This window comes from Haemorhous mexicanus, chromosome 2, assembly GCF_027477595.1.
Source record: "Haemorhous mexicanus isolate bHaeMex1 chromosome 2, bHaeMex1.pri, whole genome shotgun sequence".
Lineage (NCBI taxonomy): Eukaryota > Metazoa > Chordata > Aves > Passeriformes > Fringillidae > Haemorhous > Haemorhous mexicanus.
The window spans coordinates 96731062-96745227 of NC_082342.1; the positions used below are offsets into that span (position 1 = coordinate 96731062).

Sequence of the window (14166 nt, forward strand, 5' to 3'; positions counted from 1 at the left end):
AATGGCATATTTCCCAAAGTTGATTGAAGGATATGATTGATGCAGAACCAGATCAGTAGGAGATCAGAGTGAAATTTATCTTTTGAATATGGATAAGAATTTCCTGGGTGGCAGTGGTATTAGAATTTTAATAGCCATTCCCTTTCTATTTTAGCTTAAAATCTTTGGGTGCGTATGAGAACAGACCTTTTCTCTTGTCAAGACAAAATTGTAGGACACAGGTAGTTTGCAATAAATTAACTGGGTTAAAAAATCCTCTTTTTTCCCCAATACCTTCAAATCACAATTTTTTATGAGAAAAAAATAAATTTAGTGAGTCCCATGAGACCATGTACCCTTTTGAAACAATTTGCATGAATGGACTCAGTAGTGAGAAGGGTAATTTCCCACACATGCCCGATTTCAGTAAAGAAAAGAGCAGATAAGCTCACTTTGAGAGGTAATTTGCTGAGAAACAGACCTGGGAAAAGCAGGATGAAGATGAGTGATTATGTCCCACATGAGATGAGGGGACACAGAGTTTGTGTGTTTAAGTGCACATGATCAAGTACTTTTTGTGTAAAAGCAACCAAGGCAGGTAACCATTGTGGTGGTGACCACGTTATTTCAGATCTGCTGGTTTGCCTGCTGAATATTCCTCTGAGAGAGCATGAAAAAGAGAGATCAGTTTTGTTAAAATGCATGGAACTATGTTTGCCCAGTCATAAAAGGAATGTTTTTTTTCCTTTCAAAATTAAGCATGGTATGTTACACAGACTTCTAGGGGAAAGGGAGGTACCCCAGCATGCCAGGTAAGAAGCAAGGGGAAATGTAAACATATGTATGCCATTTTCTACCTACAGGGAGAACAAGAGTTTAGTGGACAATAAAGTTTGAAACTTTAAAAGTTGAACTTCAGAAGGACAATTCAAGGAAAGTGGTTTCCAAATCATCTGCTATGTGCTGTATTTGAGAAGACAGAGAAGCCTGACTCATGTTCCAGTACAATCTACAGTGGAAAGATCTTCAGCTTTTTTCCATCTGGACCAGTTTCTTTCAGCACAAGCATGGCTTTGGTGTTAAACTAATACAAAATTTGGACTTTCTAAGAAGAGTCACTTAAAAGCCAAGTGAATCCCAACTGTTACTGAGCTCCATCACTTCGTCAGTGTTAAGCTTTGTGATGTTGTGCCTGAAAGCACTCAGGAGGAGAAATATTTATTTCCAGGCTATAACTTTGAATGAAATTATACACACTATCTCTTCATAGCTGGGAATAAACAATTAGATTTCAACCTAATTAATACTGACAACTTTCTCTAGCGATGCAATTTTGTTCATCCTGGAAGCAGCCTGTTCAGTACTTCCTAGAAAAATGCTCTTACAGGCTGGCTACTTGGTTGAAAGTATTATCGGAAATAAAAATCAGCATATCACTTGATGGCTTGATCCATGGACCAGGATTTGTTTTCCTTCTCTTCTAGAGCCCAGTGTTTATTAGATGGCAAGATTAGAGCTTTCAAATTTGGTTAACGTTTCACCATGAAGAATCTTTACAAAAGATGTCTGAAATCTCAAGGTAAATTGTTGATCTACTTTTGAAAAAAATATTTACATTCCTTATTTTGTTAGGAATTAAAACATATCAGTTTTTCTTCATTAAATAAGAAAAGACTCAGCAGTTCTCCTTGAAATAGGAACCCTCTGAACCTAGCAGGACACTACATCCTATGTATTTTTAAAAGCATAATGCACCATGAGATTTCTTAACCAGAATGAGTAATGGAAAACAACAAGCCTTTTGGTGGTTTAAAATTGAATACTGTTCGTCACCTTTAAATGGAAAACCAACACTTAAATGATTAAGACTCAACATTATTAATTTACTGCAGACTTGCCAGTTAAAAAGAAAGATCACACAGTGCAATTTTCTTTTAAAAAACCTTTTAAACCTAGATGGGGACAACAGGCACCTGATAAACTGATCTGTATAATGAAGGAAGTTAATGGATATATTTGGTTTTATCCCTATCTTATCACTTCCTAGTGTAAATGAAGCCTTTAAATGGGTATGGGTTTTGCTTTAGCATTTGAATAAAATGAAAATGAATACACCTGTATGTGCAGTGGAAATACACAACAACAAAGCTTTAATAGAATAGTCAAATACTGTTTCTAAATTCCTGTGGAATATCACTTGAGGAAATCAGAATATTTGAAAAACAAAACCAAGGAACTTCAGTCTGTCTCCAACCTACCTCACTTCACATCAAGATAACTTTCAGGAAAGATTTTATAGAGCACTGTCACATAAATTGCAGAAAATTTTGAGTAGCCTTACTGCAGAATATAAAAACCAGTTTACAATCAATTCTATAATGTAGCTTACTAAAAGAGCATAACTAATAAGATACTGGAAAACACATGGTATTTGATTGAGAATACCGTTTGTCACTTACATTATTTTCTATCCTTTCTTCCTTTAAATAAGTAAAGGTAATATTATGCGCAAAATGAAGTTGTGTGGTAACATGTCTGTATGGGTACTGTGTTCTTCTTGAAATCCAGATACATCATCACATTATTTTAAAAACAGTTTCAATGTAATATCCTATCTAATTACAATCTATGCTTTTTTTTCTTCTTTGCATGAATAAAGGGAAAAACAGCTTCCATATTTACACAGCCCCTTCAAATTACCTTCTCTAGGAGTTCATTCAGTAGAAGCACAAAATTTCTTGATGTACAAAAGGGAGATGGGTACAACATTCTTGTATTGTTTAGATAAAAATCTCATATAAATACAAACCCATTCCTCTGAAACCTTTATTATGGGAAGCGCAAAATCAATATAGAAACAAAGGTCTAAGCATTCTACATATCCTCAGAGCAGCAGCAGGAGGGACCAAACCTGACACCCTGAACTGCTTTGTGGAGGCTGTCGGGGATAACTTCACCCTGATGGAGCCAATGTACTTTGGAGCTGTAATGGCTTTGAAACTGAAGGAAGTTCAGTGAAATTGTATCACCAAATAAAGTAAAATCATGGTCATTCCATGCACTCAGCCTCTTCTGCAAGAATTTATGAACATTGCTACCAACTCAGATGTCAGAGCACATTGTTTTTTACTTCAGCTTCTTTAAATCCACAACATTGCAAAAGAAAAGAGAAATAGCTCTGGGTTCCTCACACAGCAGAACTGCAAGGAAATGTGGCAGACTCTCATGTGTAGCTTATGAGTTTACTTTGGAAAGAACTTTAGCACTTAATCTGTGCAGGAGAAACAAAGCTCTCTTGGACTGGTACCAATTTCTATTAGTTTTGGAACAACCCCCCATCCCCCAGCTCATGTTCCAGCCTTCTTTGAATTTCTTTTTGTTAATTTGCTTTTTTAGCTGGCTACACTCTCTGAAAATCACAGAATTACAGAACTAGTAGAATTGGAAAGGACCTCTGGAGATCACCCAGTCCAACCCTTCTACCAAGGCAGGGTCACCTACAGCAGGTGACACAGAAATGTGTCCAGGTGGGTTTTGAATGTCTCCAGAAAAGGGAAACTTCACAAGCCCCCTGGGCAGCCTGTTAGTGCTCTGCCACTCTCAATGTAAAGCTGTTCTTCCCCATGTTGAGGTGAAACTTCTACTGTTTTAGTTTAAGGCCACTGCACCTCGTCCTGTCTCTGGCACTGCTGAAAAGAGCCTGGCACCATCCTCTTGACATCCATCTTTGAGATATTTATATGTATTGAAGAGATCCCCTCTCAGTCTTCTCTTCTCTGGACTTAACAGGCCCAGCTCCTGCAGTCTCTCATAAGAGAGATGCTCCAAGTCCCCTTTGTCATTTTTGTGGCACTCTGCTGGACCCATGTATGGTATGAGAAATACGCATGAGTACAAACATATTCAATAACCAAATCAAACACTCATTCTGTTTTCTTTATGGACTTACATTTTATTACAGAGTAATATGAAACCATCTCATATTCATACTAGAATTACTGTAATTACTTGTGAGCAAACTTAAACCAGTCTTGAATGTTTATATTTATTGCAAGCAGATTTGTATCTCCTGCTTATATACTCTACATAAGGATCCAAAATGTGGCTGAATATAAACAAGTTATATTTGGTTGTCTACAGAAATAAAAGTTAAAAACAGCACTGAAAAGAAACTTTACAGTAATGTATTCACACATTGACTCTTCAAATCAAATGAATGAAGTAGTATAGGATAATCTGAACATTAGATTTGAAGGCTGATTTATTTTCAAATAAATGCACCTAAAATTATTCAATTAAAATAAGTGTCAGTATTTGGTGCTGATGACTACAGACATCTTTAATGTTTAAAGCACAGATAACTACCCCCAGCCCCATACAGCAACTTTCGCAGATTCTACTTTACATTAGATCATGAAAGAACCTCTAAAATGCAAAGTGTACATAGCACAGAATTTATGTCCAAGACAATGCAGATTGAAATCCTGTGAATTTTCATACGGTAAAAAATTAAAGCTATATAAAGTGATTTTTTGATTATTCTGCAAAGTAGAATCATGTATGTTTTCACTTTTGTAATACTTTCACAAATTTCCATTAAAGCTTTTTTAACAGAGACAGTAGCATGAGCACAAGGATCCCACTGGCTTCCAAAAGAAAAGTAGTGCAGTTCCTCAATTACACTATTTTTTTCCTCTTATTTTTGCAAGCCAGTTGGTTCAAGACACACAGGCTAATGCAAGCAAGAAAGTAAACTGTAAGCTTTTACATTAAGTGGCTGAACAAACAATTATTGTACATGGTAAAACAAAAAAGACCTTTTGCCACAAGCCACTGCAGGTATATATGAGCTTCTGTGGCCAAAAAGCTTGAAATACTTTCTAAGTCTTCACATACATTTGGTTAGCGCTTACCAGTTTCAAGACATTTATAGAAGCAGTTATGGAGACATTATGCTGTTAAAGCTGCAACAATTTAAATGAGGCAAGTTAGAAGGTTACATACATTTTTAGACTTTTCCTCTTTCTTTTTTTTCTTCATACATAAAAAAATCTGTCTCCTTTCAGTGTCCCACTCATAGTAAAACACTCTAATGCATTTTGAGCTAATTTCTACTTTTTCATCTTTTATATCTTTTGCAGTAAAACTTCCAGGTTAACACCTGCTGCAGTGGACTAGGTTTACATGGCAATAGTAACAGGGACTGAAGCAAAAACACATCAAGTGAAGCCAAGTTGATGTTTTATGTTCATTTCATTAAACAGTCTATTTTAACAAACAAACAGCACCAACTTTTAAAGATAAAAGTATTGCTAAATCAAAGCAGAAACTTCCACTTAAATTCAAGCATTCTTTCTCCTCCAAAAAATGACATGTTTAACTAAAATTTCTCCAACGTATACAGATGTTTCAGCCTGAACAATGTTGTCAACAATATCTAAGTGCAGGGCTACATGAAGTTTGCAATGAACTGCTTTGTTAGTAGGCAGAACAGGAATGCAGCATTTTCAAAAATATCAAGCAAACATTTCCTTATTTAAGGCTAAAAGATAGAACTCACAAAGTAAAAAAGCAGGAGGCTTTACAGAGTAAAAAAGCTAGCAGTTATAATATAGCACTGTAAGTACAGCGCTCTAATCGCTGCTACCACAAATCCCAACAAAACATCAATAACTTGGGTGAGACTCATAGAGCAACAGACCTGTATTCTAATTTGACATTCATTAGAATTTCAACATTCAGCCACAACTCCACTCTAAGCTAAATTTAAGTGGCCAAAACTTATAGTTATAAAAAAAGCCTTCAAAACATATACTTAAAAAAAATAGAAATGGTGTGTTAACAAATGTATGCGTAAAACAGATTTATAAATAGCTACAGTATGAAAAATATTTCAGTGCAAAGGCAATTTTAAGATTTCTAAAAAATACATTACAAATAATTTGTTAACTACACACAAGAAATTTGTCACTGCTACTGGTATAAAATGTATACCCATATTAACCTCTTAAAAATATATACACCAGTGTTTTATGTAGGGGACGGTTCTAACTGACCAACATTCAAGTCTGCAATGGCAAGTATATGTACACACATCCACACATGTGTATGTATTTCAAAATGCTACTGCTATAAGGATATTCTTTGAAACTTAAAAGTGCTATATGTTAAATGATAAAAAAACCTTTATCTGTGGTGCTCACTGTTAGACTTTGTAAAATTCTGTTATCTTTGGTATACTGAAAATTTCATAACTCACAATCTCTGCTTTACCCAGGGCAATCAATGTTTAATATGAAAACTACTCAGAATACTGTGAGGGACATTTCCCAGTAAGTTGATTTTTCTATTATTAAAAAGTAAAGTAGTAAGTAAACTTATTTTGCCTCTGTTTTTTCTTGTTAAAACACAAAAAGGGAAATAATTTTTCTCTGCCACCTTTGTCCACATGAAAGACAACTAACAGTGTCTTGGCCAGGTCTTCCAATAAATGCTGCAGGTCTGATTCCAAGTATTTTGTTTTCACACTGAAATACATTTTTAGGTAATGTCCTCCCAGAGGTATTGAATGAGGATGGCCATTAACCAGCTGTAACCACCAAGCTGAAATTGACTGAAATTGCATTTCTGCTTCAGATATTTTTGCACCCCAAAATAAAACACTGGACTAAAGAAACAACACAAGGATGCAGCTAATAGTTGAATTACTGCAAGGTAACATAAATGTAGCAGAGAAAACAGAAGTGCAAGTTGGCTGTCATTCTTAAGGGAATTCAAACAGAATCCTTGCAGTCAAACTAGTTTCTCTATCCCACCCGTGGTTCAACTGTTAGTGAACAGTTGTGTGCCACCTTGTGGTTTGTCTGCAAAAGCTAACAGTTGTGTGCTTTGTAATACATCTACCAAGCCCATCAGCCAGTATCTAACCATACACGCACACAAAAAAAATCAGAATTAAGAGCATGAATCAAGATAGCAAAAGATACTCATCCAGAAAAACAGCTTTTCTTGTTTTAAGAAAAAGAACCCAACAAACTGTGTCAAAAAAAGCTTAATATGTAATACTTTCTGCTATATGTATTTTACAATCATAGGGACAGGAAGTGAGAACACCAGGTAATGTGCATCTTTGAAAAAGTCTAAGATGTTTTAGGCAAAATGCTTACATTCAGTTTATGAGTAAATACCAGCATTGGTGATATTTACCTGTTTAACAGCCAACTTGACTTCATATTGTGTGTGCATACTCTACACAAGGATTGTTTTGCCTATCTTTCTATAGAGGAAAACTAACCAAAGCCATACATAGCCCTGATTTGGCCACTTACAAGGAAGTGAACATTAGAGAGTGTTTCTTGAAAGCAGATTTGCACAGAGGAAACACCAGTTTGTTCTACAGAAAGAGCAAAGAAAGAAAAAAGGACAGAGGAAAATCAGAAACAGCAGTTGTTAAATATGCTTTTTGAGAATTTCATTTGAGATAACTGAGACAATTGCTCCTGGCTGAAAATTAAAACTGTTGATCTCAAAATGTAGGTCACTGACTGAAACTGCACTTCAAGTAACAAAGAAAATCACTAAAGATGACAGAAGTAGTAAATACACAGAAGTCTTGACACAGGATGAAGAGAATTTTTAGTGCTACCAGTCTCACAGTACCAGACTGTGCAGATTGTTCATTGCTCCAGTAGTTCAAAACATAAAAAGAGGCCTATTGGCCTGGAAGGGTTCATACTTCTAGCTCTTGATCCTGTTTTCTCAACACTACCTCAGACAGCAAAAGCCACGTATAGTTTAATATGTCTCTGTGACACGTCTGTTTCCTGAAAAAATAAATAAACAAAACCACAGTTTTTAAAGGCTTGACTTGGTGTTCTGTCATATGGACGTTTCCAAACCTGACCCACTGTAGTGGTAGCCTGCACTGGAACGCCAATGCTTATTTGAATAGCCAAAGACAGATGGAAGTACTGAATAATCAATGCCTCTCCACTGAGTAAACATCACTTTTTTAGAATGAGAATTAGACCTTCTTGCTGGGGAATTGCTGCAGTCACTGCTCCTGTATCTCGGGCTTTTCAGACAGGCAAGAGGTGTGAATTCTGAGATGTGCTCCCGACAGTGCCTTGATGCCTTCTGTTAAAGGGAAAAAAGGAAACAAATACACAGTAAATAAACAATCTTGGAACCAAAAGTCTATAATTGTTTTCTTTCATAGGACCACTGTCCCCTTGGTATAATAACACCTTTCCCTAGATCACCACTCTGGATATTTGTTTCATGTCAAAGTATAATCCCTCGCGTTGCTTTGCAATCAACCACTTTCAACATGATTAGCTTTATACTAAGACCTACAGAACCAGGCATGATTTTACACTTAACTTGTAAACCTGATAATGGGCTCTTCAGAGAAGAGATGAAGACACAGAGGCCTTTCTTCAAATGAAAGTGTTTTAAATCAAGGTTATATTTCATTTTGGAATTTCTCCTGGTCTTTTTATCGCTTTTTATCTTTTTATCGCTGCACTTCTTATGTGGAATTTTAAGACAGGACAGATTCAAGTACTTTGCCCAGTAGTTCCAAAGAGAGGAAATTCTTTACAATCAGTTTGTGCTAACAGATGAAGGTTCCAGAGTTTAATGCACATGCTTTGTACTTCTAAGCAGTACTGAATTTTAGACTTGCTTAGGTTACATGTACCATCTATACAGGCAATTTATACTGTACATCTCAGTACTATCTTGGTCTAATTGCCCATTAAAATTTATCTTTCTCACATAATCACTTGACACTCTGGCAGAATTGGCACTTCCACTTAGGAAATGCTCAGGACTACAAAACACCACAGCTGCACGACAAGAGCCTGGATGTGTGCACAAACTGAAATAAAACTAGCACAGGCCTTTCCCCAACAAGTTTATGAAATTCTTTTCACTAAATGCACATATAATTTCCAGGTATAGAGGTACGGAGGTTTTGTGATGGTATCTAACATTATAAACATGGTTCAAAACAATGTTATTCATCAATCTCTCCATGAATGCTATATAAATCAGTTAATCCTGTATTCTTATCATCCCCTTCTTCCCTGTTACTCAGAACACAGTAGCAAAAGGACAAAATCACAAAGTAAATATTAATGATACAGCTTATAGAACTTTGGCTGCAATGTAACATGACACTTTAATGCCAATCACAAGCTTGAAACCCTACTCTTGCATAACCTAGAGTAATCTGAAAGCTCTCTTAAAAAGACACTCTTGGAAAGGTCACAAAACTGTCCTAGACTGGATTCTTTTAAACACATATAGACCAAATAGTAACATTATTACATAAACATTAGCAGATTTGCTTTGGAAATGCAAGAGGGAGTAGTCATACAGTTTGGTAACTAATTTTCCTCTTCTTTCAGCTAGAAAGTGAAGCATTTTAGTTACCATAGATAGTTCTAAAAATAAAATGCTTTTTACTAGATATGGCTCCGAGACAAGAGCCTTTACCAAGCCTGAAGCTAGTCAAGGAAGTTGGTGTTTTCTACTACTACTTGTGCAACAGTCATTAAAAGCAAATCACCTACTTTAGCTACCTTCAGCTACTTTAAAGTTCTACAGTACACATGACATTTGTCCTTTTCACATACTGCTAACTTTACACCTTCACTTAGTTCCTCATGTGCTGCTTCTGGGGTCAGGAGAGCATGAAGGTACTGGAACAGTCATGGCAGCCAGGTGGGAAACATTAGAGTAAAGAGTGTACCTTCTTACTTGTTTGCATCATCGGTGGCATAGCAAGGATATGACTTCAAGCAGAGAACTTCATTCTGCTGGCCTTATATTTAGGGAATTTAGTTCACCACTTATGCTGCTGTCTCAGATATTCAGCTAAACTATCACCCTTCTCTCTTCACCTGAGGCAGTAACACAGCAATGCCCTGGTCTGTACAGAACACAGCACCGTGGCAGATGCTGTCAGATGCACAGCCCCAGGCTTCTGACCCAAGGTCCTATTCACAAGTAACTCGCTATGATTATCTCCACGTGTTAGCATCTGCACTTGGTCTATATATGTACTCGAGAACATGAAATATGATGGAGAAACTGCTCCTGGGTAAGAATTACCTCTGACTTTATGTATTCTACACTGTGGTGTAATGTGAGTACACACTGCAATAATGAATGCAGCTCTTATAGAAGAAATGTCACACAACACCTATACATAATACAATGTATTTATAGGACATGAATATGGGTATATCAATTTATTGGTTTGCTTTACATGATTAACTTTCTGAGACAAAAAGGTCTTACCTGTAGCATGGAATATCTCTTGCAAAAACTAGGCTCTCCAAGTAAAACATAATGATTTTGTATCAACACTGATAAAGTACATCAAAAACTCTGGAGGAAACAGTTGATTTGTAAATAGCACCAAAAGAACTTAATCCAAATTGGCAACACATACAGTACTGTTACCTAGCTTTGATCTAATTATGGCTCGGAAGGTGAAAGATTTCCTTCAAGAAGTGGCCCATCGCAGCTCGGCAGTGCATTTTGGCCTGTTTTATGTCTCATACTCTTCTGCAAGGATGAGGAAAAACAGTGAGACTCTTGATGAATACAAGAAATGCGAATGAATTGTACCATTTGGTAACTGTTATAGTAAAGTCCTGTAAAAGTGATGGACTTTCTGACAGACTTAAAAAGGAAAGGTTATCTAGTGTAAAACAAGGTTTCTATTGCTGGATCCTGAGATTAATCATTTGAGGGTGTTTTTAATTCCATTTCAAACTCTGTTAAAAAATTACTCTCAAAAGCACTAAACTGACTAAGTACTCTGGGCTGTGTGTCCTGCCCCTCTAACAATAACCTGCACTGAATAGGAGAGGTGCCTGTGGTGTGAGGAGGCCAAACTGATCCTACATTAAGGAGTGGACATGCTGTTTCCCTACTCCCTGGAACAGCTGGCACACTGAGGGGAGTGCCCCACACAGAGGTGATGGGGTGGTGCTCATGAAGGCTGACTCACAACTTCATCATTACACTATGGGCAGAGGGGGCCGGGGAGTTGCCAAGGAGACTCCTTCCACAGCATTCAAATATTGCAACAGCAAGATCCATTGCTTTGTTCCCTCAGAGGAGGAGATGACACGTGACAAGGAAGCAGTTTGCTGGTGAACACTTGTCTGAGCATCTAGGGCAGTTGTTCAACAGCAGCTAAGCCCACTGAGGAACAGAAGAATGATGAATCCCCAGAGAAGCTTCCCCAGGCAAAAGGACCACTCTGGGTTTCCCCAGGTGCAGCAAAGGGTAGAGATTTCATAACATGGCTGATGGCCCATGCTTGTGACTGAGTGAAAGCAAAGTAAAAAATCGTCAGTCAAAAACAAAGAGAAAAAGAAAAATATTTCTTTAAAAGGGATGAAAATACAGAAGTCATTTACAGCTCAGAAACTAAACACCTGGTACTTCAGCTACCAAATACTTGGAACTGCTGAAACACTGTCAATCAAAATGAAAATTATAAAAATGGAAATAGGATAATGTAAATTGAATTTATATTTTCCCTAACAGAGTGGCTAAAATTCTGCTGCTAATGAAAGAAGAATAAAGAAAAAATAACCAATATAGATAGGCTGTATTACAAAAAATACCTGATTGCTTTTTAAAAGTAAAAGCTGAAAGAAACCTTGCAGCTGTACAGTCACCAGTTAAAGGAAAAAATTCAGTTTGTGTCATTGAGCCAGAGTTGCAGAGACCACATGTACAAGAAATAAGCAGATTTTGACCGAAATTACCAAAAGGCAACAGATTCCTCCAAAGCTTTTGCAGAATTAATGTTTTAGCCCAAGAAAGACAACAGTTCCTATGTATATATATTTATATCATTATCCATATACATGCACATATATATATATACATATACTTGTATGCACATATATGTATCTGTACACACATATATGTCTGTATGTGTGTGTATATATATATATATATATATATATATATATATATATATATATATATACAACAGAAAAGCTCTCTGAAAAGAAAACCCCAGAGCTATATGAGGAATGTTTAAAAACATCCAAATGTTAATGATGGTAAACAATCGCTCACCACACATTGGAGTGACTCTCCAATAACAGAAAAATCTGGAAGTATAAGAACTGCTTCAAAGGCTTTATGCATTCTTATTGCCTGAGTAGAACTAATTTAGTAACCTGGGAAATGGTCACTAGTCCTACGTTTGTCTTTTCAGTTGTTCCCGAAGCCCTTTTGTTATAAAGAGAGCAGTATCACTTTTAGGAATGCAGTACATTTAAAAATACTTATTTATAAGCTCAGTTCAAACCAATCTTAAGAAATTTAAGAGACAATTTTAGTCAGAATTTTAGATAGTGAAAAAAACTGTATTTTCCCTCTGATTTACATAATTACAGTAAATTTTACTGACTATATATTTTTGAGGAGGAACGAAGGAGAAAATACATTTTTTATCTTAATCACTTAGAAAGATATAAAATCTGCAATGGAATCCAACAGTCTCTGAATATTAAGTAAAAAACCAGTTTTCTTGCAGACTGTAGGGGAAACAAGATTGATTAACATTTCTTCCACTTTTATATTAAATAATGTCATGAACTTTCAGGCCTTGAGTTGTTTTCTTTCTAGAAAGAGCACAGATTTTCATAAAAGGGAACATAAGGAAAGCTCGGTTTCAAAATGCATGCTTGAAAAAGAAAAAAGCTGCATTTTCTAGCAGCAGAGAAGATACATTAATATATTCCAAAGACTGCTTAAGTGGTTTCCAGTACCATATTTTCTGTATAATGCTAGCAACATCAGCCTAATCAGAATGATCACTTGTTTGTGTGGCCACTATCCTACTTATTCAGGTACAATGCAAACACAACATGCATTCATCTACAGACAGACCAATGATTAAAATGGGAATAAAAGATTCGTAGATTCCTGAGGCAGAAACATTCTGTAAAATGCAGCAAGAACAGTGACAAAAATTGATAGTGACAGTGATGGACTGTGACAACTCATACAATCTTTGAGATACTCAGAGGGAAAAAACTGTACTAAACTGTATTCCTCAAAATGTAGTTGACATGAATCACAAATGGAGATAATGAGTATGGTAAATAACTTCTAATGATTAACTTTATAAAGTCCTTTGAATGAAATGGCCAAGCATGCAGAAAGGCAGAAAAAAGTCACCTTTTGTTCCATTAGAAACTTAGACTGCTTGAAGTCTGAGAAAGCATAAAGATGGTGGACTGCTCAACAGAAAGGCACTGATGTTTAGTCTGATTTCCCCAGAAGATTGTAGGAAGCAACCGAGCACATCATTTATGTTTAAAGCAAGGTAGCAGTTATTTAGACAAAGTGGATTGGAAGACAGGAAGAAACAAAGAGAGGGAAGAAGAAACACAAGCGATATAACTGGTTAAAAGTCACAGATCTTTGACTAAATATTTAGAAATGAATATTGTCAGTGTTGAGCCCAAAGTCTGCTTTACTACTGATTAATTTTCCAGTACTAATACACAATGTCTGTAAGAAATGCTACAAAGCCTTTGGCAGGGGTTTTTATTTACTAGCTTGTTTCTTCACCTTAACCCTTGCTCATTCTCTCTCTTTAGACTTGCAAATTAACTATTCAGAATCTATACTGAGGTCAACTTCTTCCACAAGTAGTACATATGACATCTAAGATCTCTGAATGAAAAAACTTGAAGTACTGATCTGCCTGGGAATGCTTTCCTGCTATTCTTTATTCTTTCCTGAAGTAAGGCATTATTATTACACCTGTACATTCTAGGAATACAAAACAGTGGCAGAGGGTTTTACATTTGCCACAGGGATATTTTATTTTCCTTGGTAGCAAAGTTCCTTTATTCCTTTCCTCTTAATGCAAAGTACCTTTTGAATTAAAAAAATGCTACATAATCCCTTTTGTTGCTGGTAACTCATTCTTGTAACCTACTGGAGGCAGCTCATGGGCTGAAAAGGGCAAGGGCAGTAACATTAAGTTAAAAGTTCAGCACACCTCTACTGTCCTTCACATTCTAACATAGATAATAGGTAAAACTTTACTGGGGTTAAAATACAGGAAACCTTTTCTATTCATGTCCCCAGCATAGCACCATGGTTCCCACACAACCTGGCTTCCTCTCCACC

The 14166-nt window shown here is 36.3% G+C and overlaps 1 protein-coding gene across 3 annotated transcripts in view; it reads right to left on the reverse strand.

Annotated features, from left to right (window-relative positions):
• Window positions 1-3905: 3905 nt before the first annotated feature.
• The window catches only part of ATP11A (ATPase phospholipid transporting 11A), a 118101-nt gene continuing 107840 nt past the window's right edge, over window positions 3906-14166 (reverse strand). For 2 of the 3 annotated variants that reach the window (XM_059839669.1, XM_059839672.1), the window contains one exon: window positions 3906-8115. In XM_059839669.1, the coding sequence (XP_059695652.1) occupies window positions 7858-8115 (258 nt within the window). In that variant the 3' untranslated portion in view covers window positions 3906-7857. Of the gene's footprint in view, window positions 8116-10452; window positions 10558-14166 lie in introns of all 3 variants that reach the window. The other variant, XM_059839671.1, reaches the window with a different exon arrangement.